The sequence below is a fragment of the Aythya ferina genome, assembly GCF_964211825.1.
Source record: "Aythya ferina genome assembly, chromosome: Z".
In the NCBI taxonomy this organism is placed as follows: domain Eukaryota; kingdom Metazoa; phylum Chordata; class Aves; order Anseriformes; family Anatidae; genus Aythya; species Aythya ferina.
This window is the reverse complement of record NC_140299.1, coordinates 19,989,572-20,015,258: the sequence shown is the minus strand read 5'-3', so window position 1 is coordinate 20,015,258 and position 25,687 is coordinate 19,989,572. Positions and strand designations below refer to the sequence as shown.

Genomic DNA, 25,687 nt, shown 5'->3' with positions numbered 1-25,687 from the left:
CTATGTTTTCCTCTAAAGCCTACCTAATAAACACATGAAACCTTGACTCAAATAGAAGATGGGCTTTTCTGTCCTGGTTATCCCACAAAAAGAGAAGTGCTATAATGACTTTCACATTTTGAGAAGGAGTGAGCACTGGATTGTTACAGAATGTCTGTAATTCAGGTTAAGAATTCATTTTCCATATTTTTAACCTTATCTTTTAACTTTATCTTCATAAAACTAGAAAGTCAGAAAGGTTAATTTGTCTCTAACATGCATATGATAAAAACAATTTTTTCTAATGGAAATTCATCCTTCAGGCTTTAGCTTTGGATTTATTTTATTTTATTTTATTTTATTTTATTTTATTTTATTTTATTTTATTTTATTTTATTTTATTTTATTTTATTTTATTTTATTTTATTTAAGTTATTTTAAGTTATTTTAAGTTATTTTAAGTTATTTTATTTTATTTTATTTTAAGTTATTTTAAGTTATTTTTATTTTTTGCAACAGAGTTGGGTTTTGATGTTTTTACAAGTCTGTTAGATTTGTACCAGGCATATCCAGAATATATGTGTGTACTTAGAAGGTGTAATATACAGTTCTTCATGTATCCTGTAATTTGCTCTGCCTGCGAGCTGGAATCTATCACTACAATAGCTTTAAGACCTGTTTTAAGTCACGGTTCATGACTTTCTTGAAGCTGAAATTTCCAGAAATTATATTTAATTTGTTCATGACTTGATGTTCTTTGCATGGATTTGGCAGTGGCTCAAACAAGAAATAGGACTGACAAAATGACACTACTTTTTTTTTTTTTTTTTTTTTTTTTTTTTTTTTAATTAAAGCATTCATTATTAAGCATACACTATCTATTTCTTGGTTTAATGGTCAGAGTCTTGCAATATTCTGATTACAGACACTCCAAAGGTTTCTTCAGTTGCAGGATAGAACTTAATACTATGAGGTTATGCTTAAAAAATAACTACTACTACTGGATTACATTGCTATGTTACTTCGCAGTTTGAGTCTAGATATAAGAACATTGATGTCACTTGTCCTGCTTGATTGGTGGGCTAAATTCCAATAAAACTTGTACTCTCCCACATACAGCCTGTATCTCACATAGCTATCATCCTTTTAAAATTACCAATACTTGACAATTTAAACAAGCTGTGTTGAAGTCAGACAGACAGGAGCTAGCAGAAGAAAGAAAGTGACCTGAGTGGTAGCAGAGGTGAGCGAGGTAATAAGTGAGAGGGTACTCCATCAAAAATCTGTCAAAATACTCACATAGCTATACAGTGCTCTGCTGCTGACTCATATTTTGTTGGGTTTGTTGGCTTTTGAAACAACTTCCAGGCTGCATGAGCGAAACTGCAGCCTTTGGTACTATTGACACTATCCCAATCCAAAGAAGATAGCTGCAAATCTGAAGTTCCCAACAGGAAAGGCTTTTTCAGTGAATCTCAGTGTTTGAGTTTGATGCAGGGGCCACAATATCTGTCCAAAGCTACAAATAAATAGACTAGAGTATGGAGGAAAGTAAATTTTATGTCACTTGAGCTGAGAGTGGCAACAGTTTAAAGATATTAATGAGCTGCTGATAAAACTCATAGTTGTTGGCTGACAGCAAAGCTTTCATTTGGGAATGCTGAGTGACAGGGTGACTTTGTCAACATGCATGGTTACAGGGAGATAAAAAGAGTGTATTAGTTACTGTTCAGCCAACAAAAACTACCATTGCCACAAGGCTTTGTGACATTTATTGCTGACAAAGAGAAGTTTGTGAGTGGATGATAACATGCCAGATTTTATTTTATTTGCTACTGGCTGTGACTGTCTATAAAATAAAGAGAAAGACCAGAGTGAATATTGGAATCAGTATTTCATATACTTCCCACGGCATATGGTTGTATTACCATGCTTAAGTTTGTTTATCTTCTTAATAAACTCCAGCAGATCAACATTGGCTTCTCAAAGGCATTTTCCGCTCTAACTTTTTGGAAAATGGAAGTGTATCATCTTGTCCAGGAAAAAAATAGACAAAACAGCATATTTCATTAAGAGTATCATAGAACAGTTTAATTAATGAATATTAGTTAAGCATAGCAGCATTTAGATGTTAATCTCATCTTCTGGTTTGTTTTCGTCTACCCTAGTGTAACTGCCTGTGACCATACATGAATACAAGCAGGATCAGGATCAGGAGCAGAATGGAAGACACTTCCTTTATGTAACAACAGTTCTCTGACTAGCTGAGTATCTATATTGCCCCATCAGCCATGCAGTGAAACTCCATTGTGAAATTTCTGTTCCAACAAAGCAAGTTTATTTTCAGACTGTCACATCTGCACTATTATTATTAATTATTGATGTTCAGTTCAGTTACCAGCTGAGAGATAGCAGACTACAAAATAGGTATGTTCTGCTGCTTGCTGTGTGTTCATAAATAACAATGGGCAGACACTCATAAGCTAGAGGATAATTCTGCCACATGTGCTCCTGGGAATTAAAACTGAATAAAACTGAGGTATTAGGATTGTTAAGGCAGACCTATCTTATTGCCAGATGTGGCACAGTTTGTCATGTTTTCTCAAATAAAATATTTTGGTGTTTCAAATCAGAACTTCCGTGTTTTCCTTCCATGTTTTCCTTTTTCTGCCCTGGTCAGGCCTCACCTGGAGTACTGTGTCCAGTTCTGGGCTCCCCAGTACAAAAAAGACAGGGATCTCCTGGAAAGAGTCCAGTGGAGAGCCACAAAGATGATACAGGACCTGGAGCATCTTCTTTATGAGGAAAGGCTGAGAGACCTGGGTCTGTTCAGCCTGGAGAGAAGAAGACTGAGAGGGAATTTCATCAATGTGTATAAATACAGAGACAGAGGGATTTGGCCAACCTCTTTTCACTGGTTTGCGGGTAATGGTCACAAGATAGAGGACAGGAAGTTCCACACCAACATGCGAAAGAACTTCTTCACGGTGAGGGTGATGGAGCATAGGGTTAGGCTGCCCAGGGAGATTGTGGAGTCTCCTTTTCTGGAGGTATTTAAGGTCCGTCTGGATGCCTCCCTGGGCAGCCTGCTCTAAGGAACCTGCTTTGGCAGGGGGGTTGGATCCGATGATCTTTTGAGGTCCCTTCCAACCCCTTCAATTCTGTGATTCTGTGACTCCTGAGTGAGGAAAAATGGCCTATGGAAGGAGCAATGTAGCTGGTACTGCCCAGAGCTGGTAAGAGGAGATGAAATTCATCCCCAAAACTGTAGCCCATATCTGTATGAGTGAGGGCTGCTGAAGAGGCGCAGCCACAGTGATGTATCTGCCAGTCTGCAGCTGCTGCTAACAGACAGGCTGCAGTGCATGATGCTCCCATCTAGCCTGCTCACCTTGCAGTGAGTATTGTCCAGTTATAGCCAATGGTGGTCCTAATCAACTACCATGTGAGCCAAAAGTGAAAAAAAAAACCAAAAAAACAGGCAAATATGTAAGCCACTCACTAAGCCAGGTAGGTCCAGTGGAAGTGTCTTCATCCTGCTGGTGAATTCCTGAAGCATAATACTGACATCAGCTGCACTCTGATCAGCCACCGGCAAACAAGCAGATCTGGGTGAATGATTGCTATCATGTCTTTGTGACTATGCTGCCCCATCTCAGATTTGAGGGGAAAAAAAGACACTTGGAACAGCCTGAGAAAATTCTGTCCAGATGATATTTGTTCCCTTTTCTTTTTAGACTCTCCATTGTCATCATTAATACAGCTTGATGCAGCTCAGCAGAGCTGAGCAAACACCCTGATATTGGGTAGAAGCCTGGTATCTAAAAAGAGGATCACACTTCTGTAGTGAAGAAAGTTCAGGTGGATAGAGAACCTTCTGCAGAAGTGCTTTGTCTCACAGCAAAATGAATGAGAGGAGTGGCCTGTAGGACCAAGAAACAAGTATGGATGAGCCCCACAGTGTGTTTTCTCTATGGCTGAAGAACATAAAAATAGAAAAACGAAAAATATCATGAAAAGTTATCAGCTGTCTTTTCTGATTAGCTGCTACAATGCAAGAATATTTTTTTTTTTTACAGTAAACCTATTGAAAACATTATATGATGAGGTTTGAACTTTTAAATCAAAGGTTTACTGTTTTCAAGACAAAAACAGTTGGATAAGGATTTGCATAAATTTCCATGTGTAATATGCATATTTAGATTCAGGGTTTAGCAGAAATAAAATTATAAAAAAAATTATCTTCATCAAAGCAATGTTGTCCATCTACTGTGCTGCTTAAACCTAACATCAGATATGTTATCAGAAAGAGCCTTAAAAGAACAGGCACATGGTTTTTTTCATCACTTAAAGCTGCTTACCAGGAAAACCTAAAGCCATGCATTTGGCAATACCAGTGACAATAAATCATTATACATTATTTTCTTGCACACCCAAAACTTCAAGCAACAAACACAGATTTTAGACACTGAATGTTTTTAGACACTGAATGTTTTTGTTGGTCCGTCATGAGTGTTAAGGATGATATGCTGAAAATTATAGAAAGCTGTAATTAAAAATAGAAAACAAGTGATTTACAACATTTTCCTTTCTTCAAAGTTTCCTTTTATTTTAGGAAGAATCAGTTGCAGTATATGCTGCTCCTCAAATCTTTAGGAATATGCTGCATGCTTTACTTTGAAATGTGGTGTTATTCTTTTTTTGAATGTACTGGGAAGAAACACTGTAGCAGTGTTTGGAGTATGTCTGCCAAACTGGAAAGTATGTAGGTGGTTTAAGCTGGCACCAGTTTAGCATTTGTGATCTAAATTATGTTTCATGACAAACTTTTAAGGGAAAAAAATAAGATATCCTCTCACAGAACTAAGTTTTCTATATGCAATGTGCAACATCAGGAATTCAGTACCAAATGATTCATGAAAAGCTGACGAGCAAACTGACATGGAATGCAGAATATTGTTTAAATATTTTAAAGCACTTTTTTTTTTTTTTTTTTTTTTCACCATGTATTACTCTTTTTATAAATGTCTTGATATGACTTTTAGTGATTTGCTATTCTTGTTTTAGAAGCACATCTAATTTATCATTGGACTTAATTCCTCTTAATGAAATAAGTGAAAAGTAAAATAAAGTGAGTGTTAAGTTTATGAAGACCAAAGAATTGTAGTTAAATGTGCTGTGTAACAAAGTTGTAGTGGGTTTACGTGGCAAGGTTTTGGTAGCAGGGGGGCCACTGAAGTAGCTTCTGCAAGGAAAATCCAGAAGCTGCCCCATGTTGGATAAGGGCCCAGCCACTGGCCAGAGCTGGGCCAATAAGCATGTCTGTTTGCACCTCTGTGACAGCAGATTTAAGAAAGGGGGAAAAAAAAATACTGCTGGGGAACAGCAGCTGGGAGAGAGAGAGGAGTGAGAAGCAGCCCTGCAGCCACCAGGTCATTGCAGGAAGAAGGCAGGAGGTGCTGCAGGCAGGCAGCAGCAGTACCCCTGCGGGCTGTGCAGGGAGAGGCCCCTGGTGGAGCAGGCTGTCCCCCTGCAGCCCATGGGTCCCACATGGAGCAGATCTCCACGCTGCAGCCCCCCCATGGGTGGAGGAGCCCCCAGTGGAGCAGGTGGATGTGGCCTGGAGGAGGCTGCGGCCCATGGAGAGCCCCCGCAGGAGCAGGCCCCGGGCCGGAGCTGCAGCCCGTGGAGAGGAGCCCACGCAGGAGCAGGGGGACTGGGGGGAGCTGCCCCCACCCGTGGGGGACCCGTGCTGGAGCAGTTTGCTCCTGGGGGATGGATGGACCCCGTGGGACGGAGCCGTGTGGGAGCAGGTCTTGAAGAGCTGCTGCCTGTGGGCAGCCCCCGCAGGCTCGTTTTGGGAAGGATGGCATCCATGAGAGGGACCCCACGGGGAGCAGGGGCAGAGAGGGACCAAGAAGGAGCAGAGGAGATGAAGCATCAGGGACTGACTGCAGTCCCCATTCTCCATTCCCCTGCACTGCTCAGAGGGAGAAGGTGGAAGAAGGTGGATGGAGGGAAGGCATTTCTGGTTTCTTTCCTTTGTTTTCCACTTCTCTAGCTTGTTAATAAGCAATGAATCTTACTATCTCCATACTCTGAGCCTGTTTTGCCCATTATGATAATTGTTGAGTGATCTCCCCGTCCTTATCTCAATGCTTGAGCCCTTTGTACCATATTTTCTTCCCTTTCCCCTTTGAGTAGTGGGAGTGAGAGAGCAGCCATGGTGGAACTCAGCTGCCCACCTGGGTAAAACCATTGCAGATGTCCATTTCCAAGAGTGAACATTAAAAGGCAAAAGTGGAAATTTCATTTCTTTGTTTCTTATATTTAAGTCGGTAAAGAATACGAGTCCCCTTTTTGTTCAGAGAGAAGACAAATGAAAATATACACCAAACTGTGATTCATTCTTAAATTTCATCCTGTTCTTTTCACACAATACATTTATGCAATAATAGCATTTCATTCGTTTTAAATAGGAGAGTGACATGAAACTATCCACCAATGCACAACTTCATGCATCTGCTTGGATGAAAACTCTACATCAAATAACTAGAGAATTTGCTTAAATGGCTTTGTCCATCCCTAAGCTAATATATGTAATACCAGAGTCCTCCATCAGAATACTTCTTCAGCTGTCTCTAACCTGCACTGCTGTCTGGAGGTTGCTGTTGGTTGCATGGCAGTCTCTCAGTTTGTGTGTGGATTGCTGGTGGACACGATATATCTTGGGTCTAGACAGAGCCCTATGGGACAGAGATCCCAAGGACATGCATGGGGAATGGCACACACGGCTTGCCTCAGCGCTCTTTGCAGCAGGACTGCACAAATTGTGCTGCACATCGGGTCATGTTATGTCAAAGAGGGATAGAGGTTACATTTGCCCAGAAGCGCTTTCCAGATTTGTTCCCTGATATACAGCAAATAATGGATTTTTTTTCTGAAATGATAGAACTAAGTTCAATATTGAGAGGTAAAAGAAAAACAGCCTGTTTGTAGATCAAGCATGTGTTGAGCATGAATATTAGACTGAAAGTTGAGAGGTAGCAGCAAAAACACTGAACCTTTTAGAACATATGCCCTTTAGAAGTGCATGTAGCAGTGCTGACATTAACTTAATGGGCTAATTTGCTTTGAGGAATTTTTATATTCACCCATTAACATGCTAATGTATTTTCCATTTTTTTTTTCTCTGAATGACAATTCAAAAAATGCCATCATGTCCCTTATTAGAAGAGAAACATGTAACAGAACACTGAAATAAACAATTTCTAGCACACTGTAGCTATACCTGCTAACTTGTAGTTTACTCAGGGTGCTAAAAAGAAATAAAAAGCTAATATTTTGAAGAAACTGTATTTTATTTATTTATTTATTTTTTTTTTTTTCATGGCACTGTCCAGAATGACAATTATTATTGGCATTCCAGTAAATTCAGCTGCCTAATGCCATGGTGAAGTGAATGTTCATATTTTTTCTAAAGCCTTAAGTCTGAATATTATCTTGTATAGTAGCATAATCACTCTTTAAGGCTGTGCTTTCAAACTACTTCAAATTTTACTTTGAAGATTTTAATTCAAGCCATGTGTACTACGGGAAAAAAAATAAATAAAAGAGAGAGGGGAAAAAAACAAACAAACAATACCACAGTTTCTGGTAATGGCTTAGCTCCTTATATTGCACAGATCTACTCTGGTTTTACTTGATGACTACTGTTTCATTTCTATTGTCTTTCCCCAGAACCAATTCCCAATAACTATCTCCGATGTATTATAGGTACAGATGAGTGACACATGATTAGAATTTATTCTGTTGGCTCTAATTTGAAATTCACTAAATTTTCGCATTGTTCCAGCACTAAATTCTGCTTTTTTAATCAATTTTTTAAATTGATTAGCACTAAATTCTGCAACAATTTCATATCAAAATACACATATAAGCACAGTATAACAGAATTATTAAATCAGAAATTGTCTGCTGTGTGCTAAACCTCTGTCTCCTTCATAAAATAGACAGAATATATACCTCCTGACAGCTGATTCCTTCCTGAAGGTGATGAGCTTGAACTAACAGAAGATGTAGAGCTGTTTAATCACACAGGAGAAAAAAAGCAAGAGAAAAAGAGAGAAGAGAATCATCTTCAGTGGAAGACTCTCTGAACTTCTTAAGACATGTAATAGTACTCCTTTCCAAAGGGGACATTAAAAATTATCTGTCCAAAGTCGTTAAGTTCCTTCAGCTTTGTGTGTCTCCTGAGGAGACATTTTGGGATCTGACATTCCAGCAATGCAGTATTCTCAAATTTTGATTACCTGCACAAAGAAGCCCTCCACAGCATCCTTTCAGCAGTCACCATACCATGATAGATATTGCCAAACTCTTCGAGCTGGGACAACTTTTTCAGGTTCAGAGCACTGACTTAAAGTGAATGTACACCATTACATGCAGTGTCCCTGTCTAGCCTTTGGATTGTGCAAAGTTTCACAGCATCCAGCTGGATTTCAACCTAGAACTTCAGGCTTTTATATCACGGCTTACATTCTTGCTGTTTTTAACCTAGAAATATTCTGGTTATAAATAAATCTCTAAACCCAAATCACTCAGTAAAAGGGTAGAAAGATTGCACATATAACAACAGTTTTAAGTTCAACTCAGGAACACTTATTTTCCTGGCACTTCTATAGAACTCAACATACAGATTTGAAAACATTTGCAAAAATAGCACAATGCTTTCACCTTCTCCTTTCTGTCATAAGGAGCCACTGTAATAAGGCTAACAACTTCTGTGGAGAGAACCACTAAGAGGAAAGGTGTCATAAAAGCCCCTAGCCAAATGTAATAATGAAAAAGGCTAAAAATGTAAATGCTACAGATGACAGAATAAAAGAAGAATGAATGCAAGCACTGTGACATTATAACTGAACTCCTAAAACAAATATGCATTGAAGTGGCATGGAGACACTCTTAACATTTACTTATTTCCTATTTAGATTTAAAAAGAAGTAAGTTTATTTAAGAATATCAGATTTCATTAGACTAGTTCCTTGAAATATGTGGGTGTTATCTAAAGAATTCAGCTAGATGGCATGTTTTGGTTCTTGTCTGTTTCTGATGTGGGCTCTTTAGGCCTCAGCTGAGCAGAAAAATGATGCTGTCCAAGTGGTTCCTATTTACAGGAAAAAAATTCTGCTCCCAGAGTCTGTGAATCATTTCACAGATTTTGCAATGCAAGAAAGCACATCCGAGTATACACCTTGCACTAGCAGTATTAGCTGCACTTCTGGAGGCAAGGCCTCCTGCAAAAGGCAGCTTCAAAATCTGGGCAGAGCCCCATAGGATGTCTGCTGAGTCAAAGCATGTTTACTTTGCTGTTTCTGCTAGCAGCCAGATTTTCAGCATGTACCCTCTCTCACTGAATAAAATCAGAAAATGTCAGTCCTTGGGAACTTCTGAAAATCTGTATCTACATGCGGAGAGTACTGTTCAGTGCTGTGACTACTGCTGCCATCGTTTTCTTTGGAGGGAACACATGCAGAGACTTGGCACGGCTTCCTAGGCAGCAGTACTGGCTTGTTCATGCTGGTCATGAACACAGGTTGTTCACCTAACCTGCTACAAGTGATAGAAGCTCCATGAAACAAACTAACTTCCCCTGCCTTAGTCAAACAAGTACTTTTAATAATGAGCCTTCTTGTCTCAGGAAGGCAAACTGTCTTTCACCATTTTGTCTAGACCTATAATTATTATTTTTTTGTTTGTTTGTTTTTGAATTTCAATACTGTAAATAATATGTTCCATCTTTTCTCCATCATGGAAAAAGGTTATGCAGGGACTGAGTGTAGATGTATGAGCCACTCCAAATATTTCACAAAGAAAAATTAAATAACAAAAAATCCTGTTAGCTGCACAATTCAAATACAAATTGCTTTGGAAATCTAGTGCAAGAAAGCATTTTGCCTCTTTATTTTTTTCATTTTATTCTAGTTCTCTCTAAGAATTGAAAATGTATAATTAAAATAACGTTAGTTTAGAGAACAATACCAGTAAATGCACTGCAGAGATAAAAGTAGGTGACTGGTTCTTCTTCAGGAGAGCTAGCTAGAACACAAGCAATACTCTCTAAAATCAATATAAAGAAATAAATTTAGTCGCTGAAATAGATTAAATCTGATTAGAGATCTCAATAGAGACATGGAAAAGGGTTGTAATCATTAAATTGGGACATAGCTAGTGGGGTGTTGCATGAATTTTCTTGGAGAAATACTCTTTTCTCATACCAAAAAATCTACTTAGGTTACAACTTTTGTTTATCTGTCATCTGTAATCTTTAAGGTTTTTCATTTTACTTAGTGAAGGTGAGATACGAATGTTTCCTGAAGTATCTGCAGTATGGTTAGGAAAATTATTGGACTCTCAAGTCTTTCAGCCAGGCTCTAAGACAAAACACTTTCTCAATCTCACACACTGGTAGAAAAATTTTTGCCTGATGAACTGTTGCATATATTGGCGTTAATAGGTTTCAATAAAAATACAAACATTGATTTTTTTTTCTATGTAAAATGTTAGTGATCTGATTAGATATATTCTTTCTCACAGCTAAACAAATTGATGCTGACCTAAGCATGGGATATTTGTAAATATGACAACCCATCTGTTGTTACAAAACAGAGATGTCAGCCATATTTCAGATTGAACACATTTTTTTTTTTTTTTTTTTCAACATGAGTACAAAAGCTTGAACAAACTGATTTTAAAGAACCATGAACTCCTTTATTCAGATCTAAGAGGCACCTGGAAATTCGTTGTCCTAAATATAATGTCATTTCTAGATGAAGCCCTAAAGCTGATGGATTTTGAGCTTGGATTTGGCCCATTGTGCACATATATAAAATGGTACCACTGCCATCAGAGGCACGTTTATCACAGGGAAAAAGCCTTTTAAGCCCCACAGAGGTTTTAAAGCTCCCACTCATTCTCTGTCCTTGTATCTTTCACAAATGCAGACAAATGTGCACAGTCACGTTTTGTCCCCTGCAGCATTGGTAACTGTGAGTTTTCTTTAACTTCTCTTTCATTCAGAAGCAAGCTGTAGTTCTCTGATTGTTATCAAAACTGCAGTATGGATTAATACAATCAATTATCGACTGTGAGATTGGAAGAATAAAACAGAGAGGAAGAACAGCAGGGCAGCAACTGGGATCATGAAATTAGAAATGAAAATAAAAGCAAATCTATGTCTCATCCTGACAAGTGAGACACTCTGCCTGTCTGTCATCCTTTTCATCATGCAGATGACTCCTCAGTAGCTCTAGGCATATAATCATGCAATCCCCTGTCCACCAAATTTCTACAGCAGCTGCCAACTGTTTATAAAGCTTCTAGTTAAAAATTATGGAAAATCATATTTCACAAACCTAAAAGCTCCATAACTTTTAAATATTTTCTTGTTTCATTTTACAGTGAGTTTTGCTTTAATTTGTATGAAGCCTAGTTATTTTTCACTGGGAAAGAAGGAGTGGCAATGACAATAGATTTAGGAGGCTGGAAAACAAACAGGTGGGGAAATTAATAACAAGTACTCATATTTACAGTTGCTATAAGGAAACCTTTGTATCAGAGGAATCTAGATAATACATGGCATACCATATGGTTTGCCTAGAGATGAGGCAATGAGATTTGCAGATTACAGCTGGTCACCAACAGCCATTATCACACAGATAACCCAGTGCTTGAATGGAATTGGCCCATTGACAAGGGATAGCAGAACCAAACCATGAAAAAGCTTCAGCTGGCAGGACCAGGAAGCAGTGGTGCTGGCTGGCACACATGCAGGGTCAGGGGTTGAGGGTGGGTTCCTTTGTTCCTTGGTTTTGCTAAGGAACACAGCAGCACCTACAAATTACAGCTGCCGACTATTAGGTAGAAGAATCTGTTTCATGCTGTTGAGCAGAGCAGTACTTGCAAATGTATAACATCAAGCCCTCAGCATGATACCTTCAGCTTGTACAAAAGGGGTAGAATATCCCCTAGGCATAACAAGTTACAGTGAACAAACCTGTCTTCCACTTTGAGTATCATGCAGAGTCTCCTCTCAGATAAATTCGTATATCCAAAAGCTAGTCATCTGGTCTATACTAGTCATATAAGTTCATCGATTCTCTAGTAAATAGAAAGAAATTGCTTCATAAAAGCAATTCAGCGTAGAGTTGTATGGACAGCAATGAGAAGGTAGGACACAGTCTGGAGTTGTCCATTTCCATTGGATGAATGACTACCTCCATAGTGCTCAAACTAGACATGTTAGGCAACACAAGATTTTATTTCTTGTACAGCTAAGGTTCTTGTCAAGCTAAGTTTCTCAGTTCTTATTTTCTGAGTGCTGAATGGCCAGATTCAGCATACCCAGATGAAGAAAATATACAGGTGTAGAGAGAGATGCTGCTCCATGGGCTCAGTAGTACTTTCTTCCACAATAATAAGTAGAAAAGTGTGAAAGAAAGAACGTTTTTTATCAGAGAGTCTGTGGCTAGGCAACAATTCCCATTAGAAACAGGCATCATAACATCATTGCCTTTTAATTCAAATGTAAAATGTGTTTTTGACCTTGCATGTCCTGAAAATTGTATATATTGTAATATTTTGTAATATTGTAATTTTTATTGTAATATTGTAATATTTTTAATTGTAATATTTTATACTCTTATACAATAAAGCACATCTTAAAAGAACAAAAAGAGCCAAAGAAATATACTGAACAATCATGCAAACTCTGAACGAAATACTCTCTCAAACATGATTTTCCCATGGTAACAATGTGTAAGAAAGCACAAAGAACACATGTGACAAATGCAATTCATATCACCCAGAGCACTGCTAGGAGGCCCTCAGATATGAAAATAACTCTTAAAGGATAAGAGGAGACAGCTGAGAGTAGCTCTAGTTTTCCTTTTTGGTCAGCTTTACTTTAAAAAAGCCTTAAATTGTTTGGATCCTGGTTGATCCATACCTAATTAAAATGACATGCTGTTATAGAGACAAATTCACAAAATATATGGTAATACAGGTTCTATCCATTTTAGACTCTGATAAACTTTTATCATCATTTTTACACTTAAGCCACATGAATGAAAATGTAATGTCTAACCAGCTAAGTTTAAAAACAACATTAAAAAAAATAAATCAAATGACAACCCCACACACAGAATCCCATTTCTTTCTGTGAACTATGGAAACATTTTCTGGTATCTTATGAATTATTCTCTGTTAGCATGTTGCTGTTTTTAGTGGTATAAATACATCAACTGACATCACAGAAAATACAATGGTTGCTAAGAATCAGAAGTACCACATTTTAAAGCATTCACTGTCTTTCCACAAGAACAAAAATCCTACCTTTGGGTATTGGAATGCTTGGACATATCTGGAAATAACTATTCCAAAATAATTCACACTATCACAACAGGTGATACCAAACATTCTCTTTGATATCTAATATGAGATCCAAGTTTTACTTACCAATCCTGCACAGCATTGAAAGACTCTTCATTCGTGATGTCATACATTAAAATGAAGCCCATTGCACCCCGGTAGTAAGCTGTGGTAATTGTTCTGTATCTCTCCTGACCTGCTGTGTCCTAAAACAGTAATAGAGAAACTTTTTACATACTGCAGACAAATTGAAATACGCATTATTAAAAGAAAAAAAAAAAAAAGAAAACTACAACGATGATCATTGTACAACTCTGCAATCCCCCTCATAAAACTAACCAACATGGAGAAAATTGAGGATAACAGGAAAAAGAATTCTGCTTCAGATCAAAATAGGAGGAGTATGTCCATTCTGCAATGAGGTGAGAAGAAGAAAGGTATGGCACTGTGTCAGGTACTGTACCAGAAGTATAGTACCTGACAACTGAATTTTCAACAACCTGAATTTTGGGTGAGAACCTTGTCTCCTGCCTCTGCCTTGGACATTCCCATTTTCACAGAGGTGAGAGGTAAAGTCTCATGCTCTGGAAAAAAGCTGTGACAAGTCAGCATCCTTAAGACCTTCACCATAAGATCAGTATGGTTTCTGATGTCTGGGGTGCCTGGCTAAAAAGGCAATGTCTACTTGTTCCATTCTTGTGGTTTTAAGCCATTGGTGCTCATGCCAACTTTAGAACAAGTATGGATTTGTGCTGACAAAATAATCACTGACATACTGTTCTTTTAAAATAAGGATGATAGCTGACCAAATAAATAAATAAATAAATAAATAAAGTCTGATAGCAGTCCCTTGCCACAAACCAGTTTTCTTTCTCATTCTCTGTATCTCATCTTCCTATCTATAAAGCCGTGAATTTAAGTTTTCCATTTTCCTACTCCTTGCTTTTCTTATTTCCATTAGGGACCATCAAGGCAGGGACTACCTGTTACTACTACATTTAGATGCAACATCTAGCATAGCCACCTATCTGTAATAAGATTATGAGACACCATCAATAACTAAATTAAAAGTATCCTGTTGCAAAATGCTTATTTATCATTTTTAACCATAAACATTAAGAGCTTTAGATGAAGCATACATAACATTTCAGTTTAATCCTGTAACTCTAATAAATCAACTGAACATCTTTAGTTTTAATGGACTTTGAATCATAAATTCATTATTTCAGATTTTTTGAGTAGATAAGAACTAATTTAACATACAATAAGAACAAATTTATTTAATTTGTCTTCCTACTGAGAAAGTTAATCAGGTAGACAGTGTTTTATTTGGATTGTTTTCTGAAATGGTTTCTGTTTTAGTAGTATTTAGTATGAAGAAGAAAAAAATAGTATGAAGACCAAATAGTAGAAAGAAAATAGTAGAAAGAAAATAGAAGAAAGAAAAGAAAAAGAAGAAAGGAAATAGTAGAATAAAAAATAATAGTATGAAGAAGAAAAAAAGATTGAAATGGCAACCTTACGTTTCATTCATCCTTAAATTAGTAAAGGAAAAAAGTAGATTCTACATACATCAAAAACTACTTACAGAAAAAGAAATATTTTTTTTTTTTTTTTTTTTTTTTTTTTGGAGACCAAAGTTTTACTTAGAGTATATGGATTCAGTTCATTCTGGATTACTGTTGCTACAACCTTCAGTGCTCCAAGACTGACAGTTTTATGGAAGTTAAACCCTAATAGGTCTCATGAGACGTGCTGCCATTCTGTCTGCAAAAGGCCAGATGACCCTAAACTTTTTCTGTTTATACTCTGAGCTGGCCAAGCCTTTTTAACCTGTGGTCTGAAGGCAGGATAGCTGCATTAACATAACTGCTCCCAATTTTTCTGATGGTATTACTAAGGTATTAAGACTCTTGCACTTAGACTGTGTGTATTCTAATACTTGGAGATCATTTCTTTCTCAGTAGGTTATACTCTGTAAATAAAAGAAAAGTATCATTGAAATGTCAAGTAAACTCATTATTAGCAGAAGAATTATCACTTTTCATTACCTAAAACCTTGTCTTTGTATTTCTTTTATGGAGTAAATTTTACTCTCGCATGTTTTGCCAGCTTCATTTATTTGATTTGATACTAGGGAAAAGAGCTGGGAGAGACAGAAGGAAAACACAGCCTGTAGCAAGCACACAGCTTTACTGTACAGAACAGATATGATTTACAAACAACTTTTGGCAGTGTCTATCTGCTTGTTTGTCAGTCAGAGGCATGTGTGGTTGGAAATATGACTGTATGACAAGCCGAAATCCACCATTATTGAAGTAAATCTTATTTTGCTGTGGGTGATATCCACTGAAGCCTGTCTGCATATAAGGGTGAACAGCTCCAGCAGCTGAGCCATAAGCCGGTGAGGCTGCCTATCCCAAGACACATACCACTTTCTATAGAGTCTTAAGGAGATTTTGTATAGACGTAGTTTTTCTTGATTACAGAGAGTAAAAATGAGTGTAAAGGAAGACAAACCAATATGAAAATTTCTTAAATAATTTTGCACAGAGGGAAACAAATCTGCAGATGAGAACATTAGCATGGACTGACTTTGGGAGAGGAAATGCTGGACCTAAGCATTTGGTTAAACTTCATTAAGGAAGGAACTAGGTATTTGGGGTTGTTCTTAACACAGGTACCTGTAGCTAATGCTTTTATAAAGAAAAAGGTTTTCTTATGTGCTATTTCAGCATACAGCATAGAAAGATGACCATGAACAGGGTAGATATTATTAGGTTCACATATTGAACGCTCCTGTTGGCAATATTAACAATTCACCTGCTATAAAGAATTGAATAAAATTGTGACTGGCTGAATGTAAAAATTATGTGCTGGAACGTTTATGATTGTGTAAGAAATGAAATGAATATTAGCAATAACTTTTACCAAAAGTTTTGTGTTTCACACACTCATAAGCATGCTTGTATTCTGACTAGAATATATTCTCAAACACCCTAAAGAAGGCTCCTTTTATAGTACTGCTAAGGAACAAAAATATCATGTCTGAAAATACAGCACACTGGAAACATCAAATAGTTAAATATTATATTTGATTACAATGATTTAATGTATTTGAAACAAATAATGCAATGATATTAATGGCTTTTCCCTCTGTGAGCTTTCATTCGTATGGAAGAACTGAGCAGAAAATATTTTTCATATTTCATTGTATTTATATCTGTAACTCACTGAGATACTGGTATGTAGTTGAAGAAAGCCTTTTCCACTTCAGATCTGGGTACTGACTGCTATTTTACCTTATTTATTTTTTATTTGTTTGTTTGTTTGTTTTCCCAAGACCATGGAATTTATCTGATGACCATCTTTTTGCCTTTATATTCTGAAATATAAAAAGTCTGCATTTTGCACTTTTATTTATTTCTAAGCAAACTAAATAAAATAAGCCTGAGGAAGAATAAAATTTGACCTATTACTAAATGACATTTTAACCAATGCAGTTCATTTCCATCTTTGATGAGCAGAAAATAAGACATAAATCATCTTGGGGGCCTGTTCATTCATGTAAATAATATCTGATAAGGACAGGTCTGATAAGGTTCATTAAGGAAGTAGAGTAGACAAGCAGAAGGGAATGAATGACAGTGAGGGAATGACAATGATTTATGAAAAGTTTTATGCATGGGCGACAAAAAGAATTATTTTACAAATCTTAAAACAAAATAAAAGGGGTCTCAACAGCTGCAAGGAATTTTCAAATAATAATTAAAAAATATAGTAAAATAAAAAAAATGTATTCATAAATTGTTTTTAATAAAGTTCCTGCAATTCCATTAGCTTCTGGTTAGGTGACAAACCAAAGGTCTGTTTAGTGACACAATCTTAGTGTTTTGTTTTTTTTTTTAAAAAAAGACATCAGATCTTAAACATTAAATCACAGAAAGATGAGACTTAGTGGAAGTAGCACTTTACAGCATGCTAACAAACAACACGTGGCCCTGCATGTTTGGAAGACCTGCACAGTTTGGCCTTACATACTCTGACGTTTCTGGTATGGGTTGAATTTTTTGTTGGTAGTGATTTTGTTGTGTTTATGTTATTCTTTCATTATTATTATTTCCACTTAAAATTGAAATAAGGTATTTACAATTTTTTTTATGCTCCAGATCCTGACATGTGCCCTCTTCCCCATGTCTGTTCCAGTTCTCCCTTCCCATTTATTAGAGGGGGAACACCCTTTGGCCTTTCTTGACCAATGTACCTATAGAATCCCTTCTGTAGCTACATAATTCCAGATTACCTTGGCTGTTCATTTGAGTTAAACTTAAAACTGTTAAGCTGACAATATAACAAATACATCAGTTATTTTTACAGTAACCACATGAACAAGGCTTTTATCATGTGCTTCTCCCCTGAAACTACCCTTGAATAACTGGGAAATTTCCTACAGATTCTAGTGCCATGCCATAGAAAGCTTTAGCGTATAGGGAATTCAACATTTGCTGACAGAACTGCTCCCAGAAGGATGGAGAGTTATACAATAGCCATCTGACCAACTAGAAACACTTAGTAACAGTGATATAGCTGGCACTAAAATAACCAGTACTGCACATGAAGTTAAGCATTGATGGGGTCAAGAAAGTCTCAAAACAGAAAACAAAAAAAGCCATAGTTCTGATAACGATCTTGAAAATAATAACCATTTAGGCTTGCAGTGCTTAGTTAGCTGAGCTAACTTGGCAGAGGTAAATCCTACCGTCAAGACCTACTAAGGCTGACTTCACCCAGACTCGGCCATGCTAGCACTTTGATTATACCAATGATTGTAAGCAATGCATTTAAATCTGGCCCTTTCTGAATTCATTTGCTGAGTGTGTGCACTCCCTCTCTCCCTTGCCTAGCACTGCGCCATGGAACAATACTTTATGTGAATAACTTCCATGTGGAGTTAATCATTAGTAATGCAGACAGTTTTGAAGGTGAAAGCAAACAGCATTTGGCAGCAAGAACTTTTAATGAGTCTGTCATTACAGAATTCAGTCTGCAAAACACGAACTGATTTTGTAGCATACCAGAGTGACTCTATGCCTCTGCATTTCTGTCTTGTATGCTAAACATACAAATATCATTTTAGATCCATCTCACCACACTTTAAGTTTTACTCAAATCACAATGAAGCTTGTGCCAGAAAACTAGCAGCAGTGGAAGAGGATTTCTTGGACAGTGTCTATACCTCTGCTGCACACCCACAACATTTGCAGAGTGGCAAACAGAAAGATAAAATTAGAAATATGAATTGGGTGAATTCTCATTGTACAGGTCAATATTTTCTGTGAGCTAACAAAAAATTGGCACAGCAACCAAGAACTGCAGCTCCTTTATGAATTTCATGTTTCTTTCCTGCCATTGCTTCCTAAAGGTATATTTACAAGCTCCATCAAAGAGATTGTATGTTTCTCTAATTTCTTCTATCGATAAATAAAAAAACTTGATGCAATAAGTGAATGAAAATACCCAGACAGAGCAAATGTGGGTCTATAGCCGACACAACTGAGAAGGACATGAAGGGCAACAAAAGAGAGGAAAGATGCTGGAGGAAGAGGAGCAGACTATCTTGGGGGCATCATTTCTCAACAGATCTTCTAACAGGAAGTGTTAGGAATGCAGAAACACACACCTACGAACATTTACAACGAGGAATGGAAAACAGTTCAAAGCAGTTTCTTTAGCTAAGGTATGCACAGAAGACACAGCACAATGTATTGCCAATTCAGCCTTTGATTATGTACCCATCTAATGTCTGCATCTCTTTCCAGACTTCTAATGGTTTAGTTTTCCCTGGACTTATGTTCTTTTATATGTATACTTTATGTATACTGTATGTATGTATGTATACTATATGTATACCTTATGTGTATGTGCATGTGTTTGTATATTTATAAATATATATATATATGTATTGAAAGCAAACATTTGTAACTTAAAAAGCCAGCTACTCGGTCTGCCAGTACACATCTGCTAGGACTGTAGTCCCTATAACTCACACCAAAATCACAGTTGGCAGTTCATTCATATGTGAGGGATGCAGGAGCATGGCAGGGGCAGCTGGAAATAAGTGGGGCCAGAGCTGAGAGGAGAGGCATTATTCCAAATGGGCCAACAAAATGAGTCTAGGAGGGTTGTCCTGGCAGGCAGAAGGTGGGTCAGAGATTATCCTAGAGGAATAGTTTGGCTCCCAGACTGTCCAAGCCAGGGTTGTAAAAGTACTTTACTGCCCAATTTGCTTTCTCTCACAACATCCAAGCAGCTGGTGACTGTTGCAGAAGTTTATTTCCTTTTAAATTTCCTATTTTTCTTCTTTCCTGTTCTTTCTTGTCTCTCCTTCTCTATTTTTAAGACTTGCATAAAGCTTTTCACTCTCTGCAGTTCAGCTACCACTCCTTCCTAAAACATAATGCTTAGGAAGTCCCTGGCGTTACTGCCTCTTTTCTAGCTCAGTGTAGCTTGACCTCAGCTACTATTAGTTCTGGAGTCAAGTTTTGAGCCCCTCTGACATTTTCACAGCATGTCTCGCTCTTTCCCTGCCATGAACTGCAGCTTTTTCCTTGTCCTGTTTTCACTTTGTGGCCTGTCATGTTCTGGGGGAAGTGATGATCATTTCTTCTGGTCCTTCTTCCCCATCTTTGAACACATTTTATAAAAAATCTGTCAGATCAGTGGGTCCTGGCTTCTCTTCAAGAGTAAAACAGATTAATTTGATTTAAGTATCATTTTCTATTTTAACCACATATTTTAAACTTGTTTCATGTTGGGGCTTAAGAAGTATTTTTTTCTCTCTGGAAAGACTTGGGTTTAACTTTCAGGATATATTTTTCTTCTATTATAAACTTTAAGTTCAGCTCCAAATATGTATGGCGGAAATCAAGAATTTACAAAATGTTATAATTCACACTTCATGCAATAATGAAGGCATGTTTTCTGAGGAAAATTAAAAAGCAAATTATATCAGAAACCAGCCTTTTTCTGATGAAAAATCAGTGGAACAGCTTTGTATTTATATTGTCATTTTAATTACATGTAAATCAGACTCTACAAATTTCCTCATATTTTTCAGAAAAAAAAAATAAGATAACAGAAAGCCATGCTGAAAAAAAAAAAAATGACATACAAGAAAACCAGCAAAGCTTTGATAAGGATCTGTCTTTGCCAGGCAGCTGGAAAATCATGTGATAGTGTTGTCATATCTGTTTTTTAGAGCTCCTGCTCCCAGAGTCCTGTGACAAGAACAATTTTTGTTTGTTTGCCTGTTTATTTAATCTTTGTATTTAGTATAAAGATGTAGCCCTGTGCATAATGAAGTAGAGGCTTTTAATATGGATTGGAATTACTGTATTAAGAATAAATTTTTAATAAAACCGAAATCATTTAGGAATGCTGACACCTAGCAATGATTTCTAGCAAAGCTTGAAAGGCCCAACACAACTTGCTTTTCAGTGACAGGAACACATAAAAATTGTTGTATCTAGAATATTTCAAGAAATTGTAATCTTAGAAGTCTGACACTGAGACACTCTACCTACAGTCTTCAGACTCAGCAGTAAGTCTCCTTAGCCTCCAGGAGTCTACTTGCTTCCTCTGAAACTGCTCAGTGGTCATCATACAATGGAGTAAAGTTGCAGCAACTCAGTCCCAATGATGTGAGACTTATTCATATTAGTAACATAAGAAGCAGAGCTATTTCATGCATAGATGAAGGAGAAACTAAATAGTCCTTGTCTCATTCTGCTTTAGTAACTTCTATTTGGTATTTGTAACTTGACAGTGTTTCAGAACTGGCTCTTCAACACAAAAAGCTTAAAAATAAATTAAAAATAGGTGTGTTCCTGCCTTATGATGAATATGTTGTTCATTGTTTGTTTGTTTGTTTGTTTGTTTTGTTTTTGTTTGTTTGTTTGTTTATTTTTTTACAGCTCTGGTAAAGGTTTTAAAATTTTGCCTGATCTCCCACCATTTTTGAAAGGCATTTACCTTTCATTTAGCAGTGAAGAAAAAAACAAACAAACAAACAAAAAACACTGGGCTAAAATATACAGTAAGAGAATTGGAGCCAAGCTGGCTGTTATCACACAAGCACACAAGCACAGGAGAGCAATGTCCAGGTACATTGGAATTCTGCTGTACCTTCTGCCGCTTCCCATTTCTATACTTCAATTATATACTTACCTTTTGTGTTAACTACTTCTCTCTAGAACCTATTTGTAAAATAGGAGAAATAAGCTTTCACCTTACTGTCTTGTCATCTGTCCTATTCTGTATCTTAAAGACAGCTCTCCCTATTAATATTCTTTACTGATATTTAATTAACTTGCCCTTATTATTCAGGATGAGGTAGGCTCTATGGATAAAGTTTAACCAGCTATTTTGATAATAGCTCTATGTTAGTAGCTCATTGCACTGCACAAATTTACATAATACTGTCATTGTCTTACAATATTATGCAAATCCAAGTCTACTGGTTAGTTAACAGTACCTCTCAGCTATTGAGAGCTATGAACATAATTCTTTCCTCATGACAACACCAGGCTTAGCACATTTTTGTTCTGCAGGTTTTGTTTTTTTTTTTTTAGGAGCAGAGTTTTATAACTCTCAAAGACAAAAGTTTGAATTAGTGGTACAAAGGACATTCTTAAGCCATAAACCAAGCATGCTTGCCAGAAATTTTCTCTTCACCTCTGCTTTTCCCTGTATTCAAATCTGTTCCCTCATTTGGAACAAATTATAGGAAACTTGCCATTAAATATTAATAACCTTTCAAACTTTCCCAAGAGTAAAGAAATGTGTTTCTGTGCAGAATATTCACAATATGTTCACAAAACACATTGAAATGGTCAGCAAAATTACTCATGTTTTTTACATAAAAATGCTTTAAATCTCGTATGCCTATAAAAAAGGAAAAAGGCATTCTGCAACACAGAACAAGTCACATTCCACTCATTTTAGGCAAGAAACGAAAAGTGCAGTATTTCTGGAAGAGTTCAGCAATGGCTTAAATTCAATCCCATTCAGAACTTTCATGAAGACAGGTATAAGCCAAAACTCAGTGCTTTATAAAAATTGCAGAATAAAAATACTGAACCACAATGTGGCTTGTACTAAGCAGTTTTCTTTCTGCCTTGCCAAAATAATGTTGCTTTAGAGCTGTCTGGAAGATTCATAATGTAGTGAACTTTGTAGGTAACTTCTCTATCATCTCTTTCTATAGCAGTGGCAGTATACTGAGACTTAAAAAGAGCACCAGTGACTGCCAGAGAATACTTGTCTTCTGGGCCAGACATCAAAGACACATGAAGACATTCGTGTAGCTCTTGGTATATCAATTGTTAGGCAGATATTTTAAGATTTTAAGGCTTAGATTAAAAAAGAGCTATGTTTGCGGGACAGTCTTCATCAAACTCTCCTTTTGTTCACTCATTTTTATTTCCTTTGACCTCCAATGGTCTGTCATTACCAAACACTCCCTTAATATGTGACTGTGTTAGATATTTGAATTTGCCATCAACTTAGTTTTTTATTCACCCTTCCCCTTCCACTTCCCCTTCCCCACCTCCTTTTCCCCTTCCCCTTCCTTTGGCTCCAAAACTTTTAGAATTTGAATGACTTCTCTAGTTTTTTCAAAGCTGATCTTTAGTTATCAACTTTTACAGGCTCTGGAAAAATTTTCCCTGGCTTTAAATTATCATAGTTTACTTGTGGAAACATTAAAAGGTCACATCCTGCTTATCAGAAAGATTCACCAATATACTCATCAAAGATGTCACCAATATACTGCTATTACTATATATCCCTAGGTAGGTCATTTTGGGAATCTTTAAATTGTATTGAAGTCTCCAAGAAAAAAAAAAAAAGTCTCATCAAAGCAAAATGTAATTCTTAGATAAGCCAGAATCACTACTAAAATCTCTTCACCAAGGAAAAAAAAAAAAAAAGGTTAAAGGTACCAAATAGAAACAATATAATCTAGTACACATGGTTGGGTAGGGTAGTGGGTTTTTTATTGTGAGTAGTTGTTGTTGTTTGGTTGTTTGGTTGTTTGGTTCAGTTTGTTTTTTGTTTGTTTGTTTATTTGTTCCATTGGTTTGGTTGTTGTTTTTTGTTTTTATTTTTTGAAAATATACTTTTAATGCTAAATGCCTCTGTGTTCTCTTGCTTGTCACTAAGCCATTAATACCCCAGCACCAAAGCTGTTGACATCAAAGGGTTATACACAGAACACTGTCCTAATGTCTTGGCATTTGATGAAAGAAACATAATTCAAGAGACCATAGGTGACTATAAAAAGGAAATACTTATTTATCCTGAAAACATCTCAGCATCTCAGCAGCTGACATAGTTTATCACATATCAGCCAACCAAAATCTTTATGTTGTTCCAGTTTAAGACTGTAAATTATTAAAGAGAGGTATAAAAACAAAGGTAAAAATATCAGGTGTGATTAATCTATGAATCTCACATTATTTCAAGTATATTATCCATGCATTCTCTTCATTGGGAGATCTGACATTAAGTGGTATAATTAAACTAGATTTAAGCTAAACTGCTTTACAGTTTGGCCTCTCCGTTTTTAGCTCAGAGTGGTTGAGAGTTATGTGTTTAGCATATGTATAATCATATTTAGCAATTCTAATGAACTCTGTAATTTTAAGCTCAAATTTTTAAGAGGAATACAGTCTCATCAGAAAGCATTATTAGCAGACCTATTGACCTATTAATATGTCCTGTTTGCTCTAAGGAATGAGAAATTTAATCTTTTACATATTGCAGTTATTTCTCAGTTCTGGTAACTACAATGGATGGTGGTACTAAATCTGGTGTCAGTACTAGCATTATGGTACAAACAGCTGTTTGTATTGGAAGGCGAATTCAAAACACATTATCTCTTTCTATTGCTCATAAATGGTCACATTTGTTTCCCCTACGTTTTCCTCCAAAGTAATTCTGAAATAATTAGGAAGCTTTTAACAGATCAGTATTGAGTATAAGCAATATTGTTGTAAGCTAAACACTGAACATCCCCACTATAAAAAGAGTCAATAGAAGAAATGCAGTGATGTTATTTCCTTTATCAATGCAAAGCTATTTTATGGGTTTGGACACTTTTTTTTTTTTTTTTTTTTTTTTTTTTTTTTTTTTTTTTTTTGTGTGTGTGTCCCTAGGTGTTATAACATCACACACATAAAAAATGCAATGTAATTTTTTGTTAAAAAGGATTTGGATTTGGCCCTACATGTAAACACCTCTGATAAAAGTCTCCAAAAGGGATCCTGATTTTACCAAAGTACAGATATGTAAAGCTACTAGAGATATTTAGGGGAATTTATTGGATGCAATGCATTTTTAAATGCTTAAATAAGTAACTTTTGCTTTAAATATAGGTAATTTTTTTAAAACCTCTTGAAAACAACACAACTTCAGGATGCTTGTCATCTGCCAACTAGGCTGCAGTAAACTTTCCTTTGCAGCAAACTATGACCTTTGCGAGAAAAAAAAACAAAAAAAAAACAACATAGGCATCTAGGCTGCCTTTATTGTGCAAATTCACATACAAACTAGCATTTAAGTAGAATTTACAGTGTATAAATACACTAAACAATTCTGTAGCCATTTTTCTAAACATCTACTAATGTCAACCATCACAAAGAAACTACTGGACTACCTGGAACTCTGTTCTGATGCAATACAGTCGTTCTTCTGATTGTATAAGACCAATGTCTTCTAAGAAGGCTCAAAACTAATAGTGTCAACTTCTCTAAAAATACTTCCAGAAAAACCTTATCAGAAAATCTGACACCCTTTTATATCAAAGAAGAGGAAACAACAATGGTTTCAAGTACAGGTTAAAGAAAGATATATTTATTCAAAAGTTTCTTCAAAAAATGGAGAAATGTGAAGAAAAGAACAGATATCACAAGAAGGATATCACCTACTCCTACGTATATATTTCAAAAAGAATCAATCAATCAAAGCAGCAGCAAGATCTTGACACTTGAAGGAACAGAATTTGAAGCTTTACAAGTGAACATTAAACTTGGCAAGAAAACCTACAAACAGCTCTTCACAATAAATATATAACAAACTTAAATGCATAGGTAGGAAGATTCAGTTTGGGAAATTTCAAGTCTTCATGCAGAGAAGTAACATGCAACAGGAATTCAGGCTTTCAGATGCTTTTCTGGATGAGGATAATAAATTCCAGGATCAAATTTTAAATGAGCAAACA

At 36.5% G+C, this 25,687-nt stretch overlaps 1 protein-coding gene across 1 annotated transcript in view; it reads right to left on the bottom strand.

Moving 5' to 3' along the window:
- The window catches only part of RAB3C (RAB3C, member RAS oncogene family), a 142,297-nt gene that overhangs the window by 63,072 nt on the left and 53,538 nt on the right, over window positions 1-25,687 (bottom strand). Inside the window, exon 3 of the mRNA XM_084503805.1 lies at window positions 13,495-13,613. Coding sequence (XP_084359931.1) covers window positions 13,495-13,613 — 119 coding nt within the window. The remainder of the gene's footprint in view (window positions 1-13,494; window positions 13,614-25,687) is intronic.